Source organism: Onychostruthus taczanowskii, unplaced genomic scaffold (genome assembly GCF_017590055.1).
Source record: "Onychostruthus taczanowskii isolate IOZ18803 unplaced genomic scaffold, ASM1759005v1 scaffold50, whole genome shotgun sequence".
Lineage (NCBI taxonomy): Eukaryota > Metazoa > Chordata > Aves > Passeriformes > Passeridae > Onychostruthus > Onychostruthus taczanowskii.
This window is the reverse complement of record NW_024502569.1, coordinates 4,791,917-4,807,312: the sequence shown is the minus strand read 5'-3', so window position 1 is coordinate 4,807,312 and position 15,396 is coordinate 4,791,917. Positions and strand designations below refer to the sequence as shown.

At 41.0% G+C, this 15,396-nt stretch overlaps 2 protein-coding genes across 2 annotated transcripts in view; both read right to left on the bottom strand.

Moving 5' to 3' along the window:
- LOC121342031 (mitochondrial intermediate peptidase) overlaps positions 1-5,916 on the bottom strand; it is a 66,158-nt gene extending 60,242 nt beyond the window's left edge. Inside the window, exons 1-3 of the mRNA XM_041416088.1 lie at positions 5,663-5,916; positions 2,464-2,637; positions 536-624 (exon numbers count right to left, since the gene is read on the bottom strand). Coding sequence (XP_041272022.1) covers positions 536-624; positions 2,464-2,637; positions 5,663-5,839 — 440 coding nt within the window. The 5' untranslated portion in view covers positions 5,840-5,916. The remainder of the gene's footprint in view (positions 1-535; positions 625-2,463; positions 2,638-5,662) is intronic.
- Positions 5,917-7,368: 1,452 nt separating this feature from the next.
- LOC121341982 (complement C1q and tumor necrosis factor-related protein 9A-like) lies at positions 7,369-11,258 on the bottom strand. The gene is made up of 3 exons (XM_041416019.1): positions 11,093-11,258; positions 9,101-9,163; positions 7,369-8,165 (listed from the first exon to the last, which is right to left on the bottom strand). Exons 1-3 carry the CDS (start codon positions 11,256-11,258, stop codon positions 7,369-7,371), a joined length of 1,026 nt encoding a protein of 341 aa, XP_041271953.1.
- Between the last annotated feature and the right edge of the window lie 4,138 nt (positions 11,259-15,396).

Below are 15,396 nucleotides of genomic sequence, written 5' to 3'. Positions count from 1 at the left end.
TGTCCCCATGCAGATAACACTGTGTCCATCGGATTTGCTGGCATTTTATCCTGGACCCCCAGGTGGGATATAGTGAGCAATGAAACACATGCACTCAACAGTTTATGAGCTGCTCAAGATAACATGAGTAATTTCTTCTTTTTACAAATTTTGTATCTGAAGTGGTATTCAGATATTGAAGTCATATTGTTATATATGGTATGCTTAATCAAAGTCCTGAGAAATCCACTTGCAAGCATTTTGGACATAAACTTTATAGCCACGAGAGAATTTTACAAGTCCTAGAAAAATGTCACTTCAGCCTTTGATGGGCTTCAGGGACATGGAGTCATAAACTGCAAGTAAAATAGAAAAACCTCTCATGAGATACTGTAACAAAACTAAACTCTTAAATATCTGTAACAGAAGACTGACACTTTGTTCCCATGCACAAAGATTTTTTTTGTTGATGGCTGTTTTCATACTGTAATTTTTAAAGCTGCATGTGGAAACATAAAAAAAAAAAAAAAAGAGAGAAAAAAAGAAGAAAACATACTTCTCTACCACAGTGCCAATGTTCCTGCAAGCTTCTTCAGCAGCCTCTCTGAATGCAAAGTCAGGGTGGGCAACTTTTACAAAATCAGCCTGACACAGCAGAAGAAAAAACAGTGAGGCAAAAAGACAAAAAACCTCCTGGCTTATAAATAAATTGCATTCAAGCAGTTCCATTTATAGTAACACTTATTTCTACAGTTCTATGCAATCATTTTGTAGAATTTGCCTTTTTTGTCTAAACCATAAAGCTGATTGGAAAACTCTGCTGACAATTATTAAACCACACAGTGCCTGTGTCTTTCCAATAAACATCATTATTTCACATACTTCTTAAAACATTTTAAGTAGTGTGTATTTTAGAGTCCCTACAACACAGAGCTACTCCAACATATCTGAATGTTATTAAAAAAGATTTTTAAAACTAAATGTTCTAGTTAAGAAGAAAGCACACCACCAAATACGCATATTTCCTAATAGGAAGAAATACTGATTTTTTGTAAATCTCCAAATCCTTCAGGGGGTTCATAAGACTAGAAGGATGCTAAAAGGGGCTGGGGAGCTAGGGGCTTCCACAACTGCTGACATGAAGCCAGGGCGGTTTTAGCATTGAAATGACAGACTTAAAATATTAGGAATATATTTCAAGTCTTGGACTATACTGAAGATATTAAGCATGATTTTACAGAAAGTACATGCAACAAGCTGACAGTATAAAATATTATTTCAGTTTGATTGAAAAGAGCCTTATAATTGTTACACACTTAATTTTTACTTCTTAGAATTCCTTTTTAAAATCCTGTTTAATACTGACAGAAAAGGTGCTGAATGACAGATATCAAAATTCCTAACAACAGATAACAATCACCAAATAACTTCCAGACAGTTCTGCAAGCTGTGCATCTGCGAACATAAAAAACCTGAATATAGTAAAAAGGAGATAATTTTAGCTCAGCAAACTTATACAAAACTATGGCAATTGAATTCTGACATTAATGTTTTAATTAGGTATTGATTGATTAAGCAGAATTAGGCATAGTCTTCATAAAACATAAGAACTAATGACTTGACAGAGCTTTTAAGTACTTTCAGAAGGAAAAAGTGCCTGGCACAAAAGATGTCTTAAATCTACAAAAGAATAAGAAGCAAGATTGGAGAACTAAAAACACACAGAGACATTCAAATGTGAAAACCCAAGTGACCTCAGAAAACTCAGTGACCTATTCACTGAGACTGATTTCAGTATGGAGGTTGGCTCTGCTGCCTCCAACCAAAGAATGATGCTTTGATAAATGATATACTTTGGGCAAACTTCCAGGGAGCAACATGAAATGCTCTAATAAACTTAAAGTTTTGTGATGCAAAATATCAGACCAAGTACTCTAAATCTGTGGACCACAAAAACTACAATCTAAGAAATTGCTGCCTTTTTCTTGTGTTAATAAAAAAGTGATAGTGTTGAGTTTTGTCTGCTGCCTTTACTCTGAAAGTTCTTTATGGACCTTCACCTATAATGATCATAACTTAAAACATGTGCATTGCCACTCCAACTCTAACTCTGAAATCAAAACCCACTTTTCCACAATATAAGTGACAAGCTGGAGAGCTTATGTATTAATATTGCAGCAGAAGCACAAGTATGATTTCACTGTTGTTTTTCTTGTTGTGGCTTCTATGCTATTTTTGCATCTGTCTTAAAAATAACTGGACAGTTTTACAGGATTTGTACTTCCCTATCATTTGGTAAAAGCCTTTGTAATTCACTTTCAATCAATTTAATCTTCTGTCTTAACACAAAACACAAAACTTCATGGAGCTGATCTGCTATTTCTACACTGCTGTTACTGCAGTGTAGAAAATCATAAAATAGAACACAGTGTAAGCTCAGCCAGTTTAAAAGAATTTATGTAAAAACAAAAAAAAGTAACATACCAAGTCTGCTACTCTGCACAAGCTATCTGAAAGCTGATCAAAGATCATTACAGTCTCTGGCCCAGGTGGTGCTGAACACGCCTTCTGGACAAGGTGCTCTGATTCTTGCAATGCTTTGTCCTGTGCTTCTTGAAATCCTTCTGGACAGCTCAGTTCTGGAACACCAAACAGACCCTGCAGTGCAAAACACAGTGAAAAAACATCACTATTGCCCTCCTTGACTTCTGCACCTCTGTTCAAGACTGAATTATCACTACAGAATTTTACCCAAATGACCCCAGCTAGCACACTGTAACACTTCACTGGACAGCAGCACCAGATATCAAGAGATTGCAGGCAACAGGACAGTTGTCTCAGGCTCACTAAATGAGCCCCCAATACTGGAAGCAGACCTCAAAGGAATAATCAACAACAAGTGAATATGTTTGTGGAATGAACAGTTTTATTCCTGAAGTTCCTATCAAGCCTGGCCCTGTCCCACAGGTAAACACACTTATTTCTGCAGAGTAAATGCAGATGGCACTTATGTTCTGCATTTGTGGAAGAGATTTAGAGAGGTTCTACCACTGATCAAACAAAATTACTAATGCTAGCAGACAGAGAGGTTCCACAGTGCAGACCTACAACAGAAAAAAGATTTCAAAGAATCAAAGAATCCCCTGGGCTGGAAGTGATGCCTAAAGATTTTTGGGGTTTATGTATTCTTCATGTATTTGTAGCTGTGCAGACTGTTAATACATAGTTGTAATGTCTAGTACTTTCCCAACTCTCTTTCTCATAGTTAACAAACTCCTACTGATGCATTCTTGAAATTCTGTTTAGTTTTGCCTGTTAGTTTAGCAAGGACACTTTATTTTGCACCATGTATCATAGACATAATAAAATGCAGAGTTAGAAGATTGGGAAGGCTTGGGGGGGAGCTCCAATAGGGCTAAACCCAGAGGAGAAAATACCTAACACAACAGCTCTTCTAACTGGACAATATTTTATAGGTATACTAATCAAGGAACCTTTTTAAAAATGTAGACTACAGTATGTACTACATGTACACATCACCATGTTGTGCACCTTGAAGGCTTTCAATTAAAGTTTTGCTTTTATATTATCATTTTAACACTGTCTGAAAAAGCTTTGTGTTTTATTCCACACGAAGCAAGGACCCACAAGGATCACTGAATTCCAATTCCTGGCCTTGCACAGCACTGTCCCCAGAGTCACACCATGTGCCTGAGAGCACTGTCCAAATACTTCTTGAGCTCTGTCAGGCTGGTGCTGTGACCACTTCCCTGGGGAGCCTGTGCCAATGCCCAAACACCCGCTGGGTGAAAAACCTTATCTTAGTAATTCCTTCATTTCATTTAAGTTAAAGCAACATCTCTTCAAGCAATACATTCCCTCTGCAACTGCCCAACTACAACATGAGCATCTCCTCACCCCCTGACTACAGCATTGAACAGTGAAAGGTATGTGATTTCACACAAAACCCATCCATCCCAAATTCAACCTCAGTATCCAAAAACCACAATCTGGATTTTCAAATCTGCAGTCCAGTCAGTTTATAATCCACTTTCTGCCAACTCTTTGTATTATTGCAATCAGCTGCAGGTTTGGAGCTTGCTAATATTTATCCAAATAAAACAAAAAGCTACAAATTGACAGCTCATCTGTACAACTATATATTCTGAAGCACAAGCAACTCTTCAAGCACACATCTGGAACATTTTGGGTTACTTTGTCCTATTTTCTTTCTGTCACTGTTGCTAAAAGCACCTTCTTTATTTGCTAATGAAAGGAAACTTTTCCTCACACTTCCCATGTTTTAATTTATTATTTGGGAACAGGAACTGGACTGAAGTGAACAGTGAAAAAGGTATTTTTATAGACTTACACATGTGCACACAAACATAAATACACGTGTATCACAGCACTCTTAAATAATGTTTGCTGTGTAAGACACTAGAGGCTGTCATTTCACGCAGATCCTCAGCCAGAGGATGGATGCAGTGTCCTGCAATATCCATGGGAGCTCCAGGTCTTCCTGCTGCCCTGCATCATCACCCACCCTCCCAAGTGATCTCTTCCTGCACATGTAGTGCTTTGTGACCAGGATATATCTCCTCTTAGAGATAAATTAGCTGCAGAACTCTTCTTACACATGATACTAAGTTTAACATAAAAAAATTAAAATTACAAAAAAAATGAAGCTTGGTGTAGTTCTCTCCGTTCTTTAATGTCATTGGCTGCATGGCTGAAACATTTTTGTCTTCACTTGGTCTCAGCATCTACATCCTACCTGGCACAGCCTCTTTGTGAGCCTGAAATACACACCTCTATTCCCAAAGAATTGTGGGCCGAGTGAATCATCTGGAACACATTCCCTAGACCAGCCAAATGGACAATATTTAACCGAATTATTTCCTGAAGCAAGACTTCCACCAGTGTGCTTGCAGAGGCATGAGAACCTAAAAAAAGGCTTCCCAAGCAAGTGCCAGATTATAAACAGAGGTCAGAGTTGTCCTTTCTAAAACCCAAAGTTCAACAGCTTTGCCAGGCTGGGCACCACGGCAGGAATAGCTGAGTCAGCAGGCAAACACCTGGATTTTAGAGCTGCACCTATTTCGTATGTACTGGGCTACCTTACCCTCTCCAGGAGCCTGCTGATTCCCCGGAAACACATTAACAAACGCTTCTGACTCACCCTAAAAAGATACGCATCAGAAAACCCAGCTGTCACCAAATCAGCAAAGAAATCCTTCTTTTGCCCCAGGCAAGGCATCAAGAATAACGCCCAGGCAAGAGATGCGAGCAGTGCTCCTGCGGCACAGTCCGAGGGCAGTGGCACGGCACTGACAGGAGCAGGACGGCGCAGCCAGGGGAGGGCTGGCCCGGGACCGGGAATGGAAGGGGCGATCTCACTTTATGCACGTATGGGTATGGGCACCGCTGAGGCTCAAAGCGCTGCCACGCACAAGGCCGTCACTGTCAAACACTTCTGTGTCCAAAAGCCACAACGTTTGGGCTTGCTAGAACCAATATAAACTCTTATTAAAAAAAAAAAAAAAAAAGACTACACACGTGACAAAAATCACCCCCCAGAAAGTTCCCTTGAAACAGTTGAGACAAGCAGAGCAAAGCACGAGGCTGCCAGCGGCCAGGGCTCCTGCCGCAGCAGGCCCGGCCCTCCCGTCCCGCCGCTCACCGTGTCCCTGCCCGCCGCACCGCCGCGCAGAGGCTGCTGCTGCTGATGCCTCGCATCGAAGGCGGTGCCCACGGGGCACCAGCTGGTGCTGACGGCCCGGCCGCCCTGCCCCGCCGCCCGGCCCCGCAGCGCCCGGCCCAGCGCCGCGGGCAGCGCCCGCCGACAGCCGCCCAGCATGGCGGAGCGGAGAACAGCGCGGCGGAGCGGAGCGGGCCCAGCACTGCCGCGGCCTCCGCGCGTCCGCGCCGAGGGGCGGAGCGGCAGCAGGAGGCGGAGCGAGGCGGAGCTCCGGACTCCCACGGGCCCTCAGCCCGCTGGGCGCCTCTGCTCAGGGGTCTGCGCGCTCTCCGGGCCTGTCGTGCTTCCCGGGTCACCGGCGCCCGAGCCGGCCGCACCGAGGTCTCTGCCGGGTTGATACCTGTCCTACACGTTCTCCAGTAAAACCTAAGGCCCTTTTAAAATGGTTTTTTGGTCTACATGTTTCTGTGATACAACCTTGCGGCGTGTGGCTTATGGGAAGAAACTTCCTCTTGCTGAAAACTTCACAAAGCCTTTTCCTCGCCTGAGTGCCCTTGTATCTATCTCCCTCGCTGTCATTTGAGAAGTGCAGCTGTTCGTCCTGAATTAACCCACCGTGCCCTTTGCGTTTGGCCTCTGTGATCCACGCTCGGGTTCAGCTGCTGTGGGAACATGGCCACATTCTCCTGGTACCCTGAGGTGCTGATGGGCAGCCAGGCCTTAAGCTCCTAACACTGCATTTGCACTGAATTTCGTGATGCTGACCCATCTCCATGTTTACTTTATTCTCTTCTAAAAGAAGTGAATGAGACTTCCCAATCTATTTTTTTAATATTTTGGAGTTTTAGAAGAAAAGGAGTGGGGGGAGGGGGAAAGAAGAAGAAAAAGAAAATTTGGGAGAAAAAAAGACATAATTTTTTCATATATTTTATTTCCTGTTTTATGGCACAGGAAATAACTCTTGGTCAGTTCTCTGGCATGGCTGCTTCAGTGTTGATTAAATATTATCTTTAATATGGGAGAATTTGTTTTGCACCAGCTAATTCTGAACTACAGCACCTTTATGCTGTATTTTTGCACTGGTCTTGAGTATCTGCCCACAGAGAATCCACGTGGCACTTCCTTCTATCACTCCATTTTGCTCAATTTCAGACCTGTGACTACACAGAGAGAAAATAACCATATTTAAAAGCTGTAAATTAAACAGTGAAAATTGCTTGTGCCACAGAACAAGCAGCTTCTGCAGAGGTATCAAACTACACTAATTTCAAGTTTAAAAATTATTTTAAAGTGGTTGGATGGAAACTAACCAAGTTTCAAGTCCATTTACACATGCCACATTGGAAGATATAAACTGGCTTGGAAGTAACTGTTGCTTCTTGTTTATACAAGATATCCCACACAACATAATTCCAGAACTTTTGTCTTTTATTTCATCTCACTTTGCTTTAAAATTTGTTCTTCGGAACTGGAGTACACACCCCTGTGAATGCCTACAGTAAGTCACCAAGCCACCAATGTGTTAAGCCCAGCACTGTAGATTCTGAAGACTTGTCCTCTCTTGTGCAGAAGCTGTTCCTGGAACCAAGCATTTTCCATTGAATCCAGCAGAAATTGCCCAGCAGATAACAGCTGTCTTAGGGAGGGCTGAAGGGCACAGGCACGCAGCATTCGGGGATAACGCGGAGCTACAGCAGCAGTGGCTCCAGCGGGTCAGCGGTGCTGAACAGGAGGAATCCAGAGAAGGTGGTGTCGTCATCGCCGTCTGCAAAGAGCCCATTGAAAGCCTCTCCTTGGTGGGCCTGCAGCCACACCTCGTCTCCTCCCTGCAGCTCCAGGATGGCGGCTCCCGAGGCCTGGTCCTCTCCGCTCTGGTACCTGTCCACCGTGTGCAGCATCTTGATGCCGTTCTTAACGAGAGCTACTCGCACGTTCCTCGAGTAGACAGTGATGTGGTAGGTGAAATAGTAAACACCAGGGTGTTTGCAGGTGAACTTGCCAGTAGCCGAGTTGAAGTCGTTCAGGCTGTTATACAGCACCTTGTCAAACTTGATCGGGCGATTCGGAGGGGGAAACTTGGTGTTGGCTGTGAGGCCGACACTGAAAGCGCTCCTTGGCAGTACTCCTGGGGCACCTACGTCCCCCTTGTCTCCTCTGTCTCCTTTCAAGCCTCTTTCCCCCTGAACTCCCGGATTACCCTGTGGCCCTATACCCCCAATATTACCTTTAGGACCTGGATTACCAATCGGGCCAATTGGCCCTGGGAAACCAACTCTTCCAGGATGGCCAATTTCCCCCTTTGTCCCTTTTGGTCCTATGGGTCCAATGTCTCCTTTTAACCCCTTTTGTCCTTGCAGTCCCAGCTCTCCCTTCTGACCTTTGTAACCCACTGATCCTATAAATCCTTTTGGCCCCAGTTTCCCAGGTGGCCCTCTTTCTCCTTTATCTCCTTTGTTCCCCTTCTCTTCGACAGTCCCATTGGTTCCTAAAGGGAAAAAAAAAAAAAAAAAAAAAAAAAAAAAAAAAAAGAAACAACAAAACCAAATAATAATAAAAACAAAATAAAACAACTCCAAACTTTCTTGTGATCCTCCATTAGAAGGCACAAAATGAGGTTCATCATGAGGAGATACATGTGCAGGTGTGCATCTCCACTGTGCTCACTGTACACACAGTTTTTCATACATTTAAGAGCAGGATAAGCATAATGTCTGAAGAGCCTGTTGTTTTGTTAGAAAACAGGTGCTCTGGCTGGCAGCTGCAAGAATAAGCTCAAAGGAAGAAAGGTTGTCTATGGGCTGATGATAACACTGACAGCTCACATCATCTCATACAAAAGCAACATCTGTCCACACTTTTTTACAGTCTTTGGTATACAGGATGGGTGAGAGGGTTCACAATTTAATCAGAGGAAGAGGAAGAGGAAGGGGGTTTTTTTTACAATACCTTGAACTTGACTTGAACTGTCACATGTTTCTAACATTTCTAAGTATAATTTCTATTTCTCTTGGGTTACATAGGTTGCTACTGCAGCACAACTAAAGGTGTTTGTCTGGGTTACTTGCTACCCTATGCTTTATTTTTCCTTCATCCATCATTGATCAGAAGATCAAAGCCTTCAAAACTGCTCTGGTTCCTACAAGGTTTTGAAGGTGAAGCTCTCATGATGTGAAAGGCACTTTAGCAGTTGATAGAAAAAGGACACCATAAAGAACATATGCTCAATCCATCACGAAAAGAAGCTGATCAATTCTGCTCAACAGCCTTTGGCTTCTCATGTTAGGAATAATGCTGCTTGTACAGTTTGTTGTTCTCAATTTAGAAATGAGAGCATTTAAAATAGATGAGATTGTATGATGAGTTCACAAACATAAGGGAAACAGTTCATAGACAAATATTAAATTGAGGCACTTCTCTGACCTCGTTCACCTTTCTCTCCATTGACACCATCTTTTCCTGGACTGCCAGGAATTCCTGGTTCACCTAGTACAGAAATAAAAACATAGATATTCATTAAACAAATTACCATAAAATTTGGGAAGCGTCTTTCTTTAATCCTTTCTCCTCAAGCCTGGCCAAACAATAATGTAAAGCATACCCTTATTCCTGACTTTTAGTGTCTGCCACTGCTGGTAGTGTTATCTTACAGAGAGATTGACAAAGAGCAGAGAAACTCTGCTTGAGGACGGTGCTTTTTGGATGCAGAAGGAATCCTTGGCATAAAGAGGTGAGTTATTGAGACATGTGCAGTTGTTATAACCTGGCAAGGATCACCAGTGTGAAAACTTCTCTTGTTGCCTCTATCCATGGAAATTCAGCAAGAAGCATTGCTGGGGCAGGAAGCCTAGCAGTTAAACAAGGACGTGGTTTAGTGGTGGGCCTGGTAGTGCTGGTTTAATGGTTGGACTAGATCATCTTAGAGGACTTTTCCAGCTGTAATGATTCTGTGATTCTAAGAATGGTGAACTCCCGCATCAAGAAGAGTGTGCAGGAGTTTGACTGATGGCAATGGATCATTACAGTGGAATAATATTGCCTATAAAGCTGAGGAAGGCATTCACACTCTTGATCCCATGACAGGGACTTTCCACTGCTCTACAGAGAGCAATTATAGAAGTGATTTTTGTAGTACAGAGGTAGTACAAATGCCCAAGAGGTCCGTGATCAAATAACTGGCTACATCCCAAGTGCAGCAACAAAAGAAAAACAGAGTTGGCAGTTTGGTTCCAAGAATAGCTCTCCAGTCATATGGACTAGAGAACAGTACTTTAGCAGTTTCCTGCACATTGGGTACATCCCAGCATCTGCTGAAGTTTCATGGACTTGATAAGGAACAAAATTAATTCTCATGTATTAAACCAAAGATGTATCTACATAGAATGTAAAGAATGGTGCATTCACCCGACTTTGCTCAAACAAAGAACAGTCAGTACAGTCATCATAACAGGTGAATTTAGGAAAAACGTTGGAGAGTTTATCAGAATCTAATGGTGTCATGATAACTCACTGGAGTGCAGGAAAGGCCCTTAGAAAATAAAAGAAAATATGAAAGCTTTAGATTTTCTATTTTTCTCACGTTTCTGGAACCCTGCCTACAGAAAAAGAGGGCAGTTAAATGTATGTGCCAATTAAGATGGTAATGGAAATCTTTGTTTCTTTCTATATTTTAAAAGGTGATGAAGTGTTATATGTCCACATGCCTGCAGATTTATCACCTCGTGCAACCCTGGCCTTGATATTCCAGCATGGGTACAAGGGCCATCATGAGCCTAAGGCTTAAGGTATTATGGGGGTGATTAGCTTTAGGATGCTGAGATTATCTCTGGCTTTGATATCTCAGACAAATCTCTATTATAGCCTGCTAGAGCAGAAATAAATCCTATGTTGTTGTTCAATAGTCTCCATTTCTGAACTTACTCTAGTGACTCTTGAGTTACAGCAAGTAGGCACACTCAGAATCAAGTCCTACCAATGCATAATTTAGATAAGAAAGAGAAATCTTCTTACCACTGCATATTTCTTACTACAACAAACAAATTTTCAGTTGTTGCTTTTTTGTTTAGTGGGCTTGAAGCTCTTTGCAGAAATATAGTTTCTATCTTAGAGGAGTAGGAGTAGGTTTGCAGGCTTTAAAATTTTCAAATAGACCTGAAAATATTCCGATGATAGAAGGTAAAGCCTCTTTTTCTTTACTTTTATCCCATGAACCTGACATCTCCATAGTATTTGCTGTCTTGCTTTCATTAAGCCTTTTTTTATATTTCCTTCTTCAAATAAGTAAATGACAAATGTCTGAAATGTTTTCTGAAGGCTAGGCAGAATAATCCTATTCATGCAGAGTAACTACAGACAAATTTGGGAGTGAATTGCCTTGCATTTGATATATTAAATCATTCGTTCTGAACATAGTACCTGTATCTCCCTTGACTCCTTTTGACCCGTCACGTCCATCCCGACCGGGTATGCCATTGTGCCCAGGATTGCCAGGGATGCCAGGATACCCTTGGGTGCAGATGTCCTGCTTCTGTGTTTCTGCTGTGCTGACTACAATAGCCAGCAGTACAATCCAGCTTTTCATTCTTTACATAGGTTATATGACTTTGGCTGAAATATTTAAGAAGAAAAAGTACATCTGCCTATGCCTGCCTTAGAAAGGAATGCAGGGTAGTGCAGGGAGTAAAATAAGGAAATGGAGTTTTACCATGTCTATTCTTTTGTTTTATTTATAAATCTCTCTATAGTATTAATTACAGTCCTGGAGACTACTAAGTGCTATTTTAAATAATTATTTAATGGACATATCAGTCCTGGCATCATTCTACATTTAAAATATTAGCTTTACACAATTCTCCATCGACATTTCTCCCTGCACCTACTTGTGACTGCACAGTTGTACCTTTCATCTCCCAGGAGATAGTGTCACGGGAGGTGAGCTAAGGCAATTCAACCCCCTCATTCAGCACAAAGCAATCACTTTTAAATTTTTTTTAATTTTTTTTGTTATTATTATTCACTAAAATTAGTCCCCTGCTGGGTTAATAAGTTGAATGACCTCTGAGGAGGGGTAAGAGCTGGAGCAGAGTGAAATGAGGGCAAAGGTGTGAGGGATCAAGAGTTTTTTGGCAAAAACAAGTATTTAGCTGGGTGCTCCCAATTAATGTAACTTTGCTACTAAAATTCCATCTTATATTTATGTTTTCACTAGAGAGTCCCTCCTATATAATGTCTTTTAATATAGGCCTATTGAAATCATTAAGACTTAATCCTGGACACAGCTGGTCTAATTGAGTTTAAGAGAAATTGTTGGGAAGAGATTAGACTGAGGAATAAAAAGCAAATAGCAACAAAATTCATACCTGTTTTATTTGAAATTAATATCCAGAAATGCACAGAAGCTTCAGCTATATAGGTTAAGTACTTAAACGGGTAAAACTGATTGTTAGTATGAGTAGATGTTACACAATTGGCTTTGGAATTGGTTCTTTTATTAATGAGGAGTAAGACCAGTATTTCTTTTTCAATATTGACTAACATTAACTAAAAAATTATGTCTTCTATTTAATCCCTTCACCACAATTTCTCACTCTCATGAAACCATGCACAAAAGTACCATGTAGAGAGACAACAGTATGTCCCCAGTAAGAATAATTACATCCTTAATCTAATTTATAGAGTAAGACTTTAACTTTGGGATATGCTCCTTAATCTTTTTATTCTGTGTTTAGAAAAGTTCCCCATTTTGGAACCATTATTAGAAATTATTTATGGTGTCTTTGCCAGTGGATTTACTCAGAGATGTTTGATATCAACCAGAAAAATCCCATTTTGTCTGCTGCTGCTGGTTGGCACTAAAGAAAGTTGAAAATAGATAATACATTTGCTCCTTCTGAGGTATATAAATATTGCTGCCTTAGTCAAAAGGAAGAGTGCAAAAGGAAGTGCTCTGCATGACACTGTTAGGCTATGATGCATCCCATGGAGAAGTCTGACAGTCCTTGTCCCCTTACAGAGAACCCCATTCCCAGTTGTCTAGGGAAGCGTTTCCTGCCTAAAGAATAGACAATGTGGTCCCCATACATGCACTCCTCTCCACAACCTAGCATCAACACCATCATCATATATATAGGACCTTTGTTCTTACCTTGTTCACTTGGTACTTGCGGTATTCTTGGGCATCTTTAAACTGAGTGTAGAAACTTCATGTAAAGGAATGAACACTCCGATATGTGCCTTGAGGACAAGCACTTGTTTGGTGACTAAATTCTCAAAGGTCAGTGATTTAATTTTGAGAGCTGTTCAATAATTAAAACAGAGGTTTAAAGTGGAATCTTTCTATTTATTCCAATATTAAGCTGAAGTGCTCTGTACTTTGGCTTTTACCACTGTTACATAAAAGGAAATTGTTAAAATGGATTAATAAGGCTTTGATTTCCTGTTCCTTTGTACAAATATATCACACAAATGGTAGCCTCTGACACCTGGGATGATTTGTGGGATGGAAGGCATGTCTCACACCATTACTGCGCTGCGAAAATATGTACTAAAGGTAAATTCTGAATCAGGTAATTTACAATGGATTTAGGGACAAAGACTATAGAAATTAAAACAAAAAATGCTGAGAACCTGGCATTACAATTATTAGGTGATTATGGAAAAGAAGTAACAAGGTTAGATTAAAAATAGAATAAATAAATAGAATTACAAAGTTTTTCATGTGTAATAAGCAGGCTCCCTATCTAGCTATTCAAACAACAGTCAAAGCTATTGGGCTACTAAATTATGTATAAGTGGTAACTAATTTGAAAAAAGTCATAACTCGATTCTTAACTGTGTCTTTTTGAAACTACTGGAACTGCTGTTGTCTAAGGACTAGTGGAAGTCAACTGAGTTTATCATCAACTCCCTAAATGCTGATCATCAGCAGTGAAGGATAAAACCAAAAGTAACGTGAGTTAATGTGTTAGAGGAAGTGGCCTTAATTCACCCTTGTTGGTTCAAGTGACTGCAAACAGTGTCTAAGGGTGTCACCACACTGCAAAGATGTGGCACGTGTGCTTTGCACACATCAAAGAACACTCCCTCAGCACAGCAGAGAAACGAAGTTTTCTGTAAGATCTTCACCACCACCCTGTGGCGACACCAAAATATTGCAAGAATTGAGATGCCCTGGCTTGACATCGTGTCCACCGCGCTCTGGGGAAAAGGAGGGACCATGGGCAGCAATTCGCTGCTCTACTTGAATGAACTTCTGTAGCCAATTAACCTTGCTGCAATGCTAACTGACAAGAAGAAACGAGAGCCACAATGAACAATCCTTTTCTCTTTACCCATTAAAAACCATCTGAAATTTTCTAAGCCTGCTTAGCCTCTGTCTCCTTTCTCACTTAAAAGTTTGTGTCATTAAAAACCAGCCCATCCTGCCAGTTAGGAATAACGTCATTCATTAGTTACCTATACCTTGATGGACTCTGCAGTTAGTTTGGTTTGATGCATTTTTAACAGACTACCAAGAAAACTGCTGTAGAAATAGCCTTAAAAACAAATGTTTCCTTCAGCTGCTTTTTAGTGCCTTGTCTCATCACAGAATAATCACAGAATAATGATTTGAAAATAATTACATGGGAACAAAGAGTTCATCATTTGCTCTTAAAAAACATTGCATCTGAAACTCAGGAGATGCAGAGGTTTTTAGATTGACTGCTGTGCTAATTACCTTTATTAGGTAATTAGCTGCATGAATATGACAGCAATCACCATGACGGTTAATTAGATATACCTCACCTTATTAGCAGAGCAGTTTCTAGACACTTTTTCAATAAGTCAGCGTCACTAAAGTCTGGGGTGTGCTTATAGGAAGAGGCCATGGTGCACCTGGGGCTCCTCCTTTCCTCCTGAGCAGTTTCAGCTTTCCTGAAAAAAAATCCCTGTGAGAAACAGTGGAAAAATCCTACATCACCTTTGTGTTTGGAGAGAAACTCAGCCCTTGAAGGGCAGTGGTACTCCTTCCTCTCAGATCTGCCCTTCTGAACTCCACTGACATGACTCCAATGATCCAGATGAACACCTTACAACCTCTGCTTGTCCAGAGTGGTTTGGCTGCCAATGCAGGTGTCCAACTCTTAAAACATTAAAATGACTCAAATAAATGTTGTCCAGGTGTCAATCACACATACATACCCCCCCACTCTCCCCGAAGATGCACAACAGAAACGTAGGATGTAATGCTGTATTGGAAACAGACAACGTGTAATGTAAACAGAGGGAAGGTGCGATGGATGTGGGTCACTTGTCTGGTGCAACCTCCTGCAGGTGCCAGCTGAGACATTTGGGGATGCCACATGGAGTCTACAAAGGAGCTGCAAAAAAAAAAAAAAAAACACACACACACACATGTACACACACACACATCTGTTTTTTAAATCAGAGCCTAAATACCTAATAGTGGCAGTAGGTGAGTTCTCAGCTCCAAGCACTGGACAAGTTCTGATTGCAGTGAACTAAACAGAGACTTAAGATTAACAAAAAAAGTGTGCTAAGAGTTTATACAGTTTTATCATATTCTCACAATTACATGTCCTCTAGATAGAGTAACTAGATTTTGTAAAGCATTTAGAAACACATTTGTTTGTATATGGAGTATTTGTGTGCTTTCCCTAAAAACTACGTGCTGTGCTGTTTTTCACTGAATTTTTAATTTCTCCTTTGATTCTGGAACA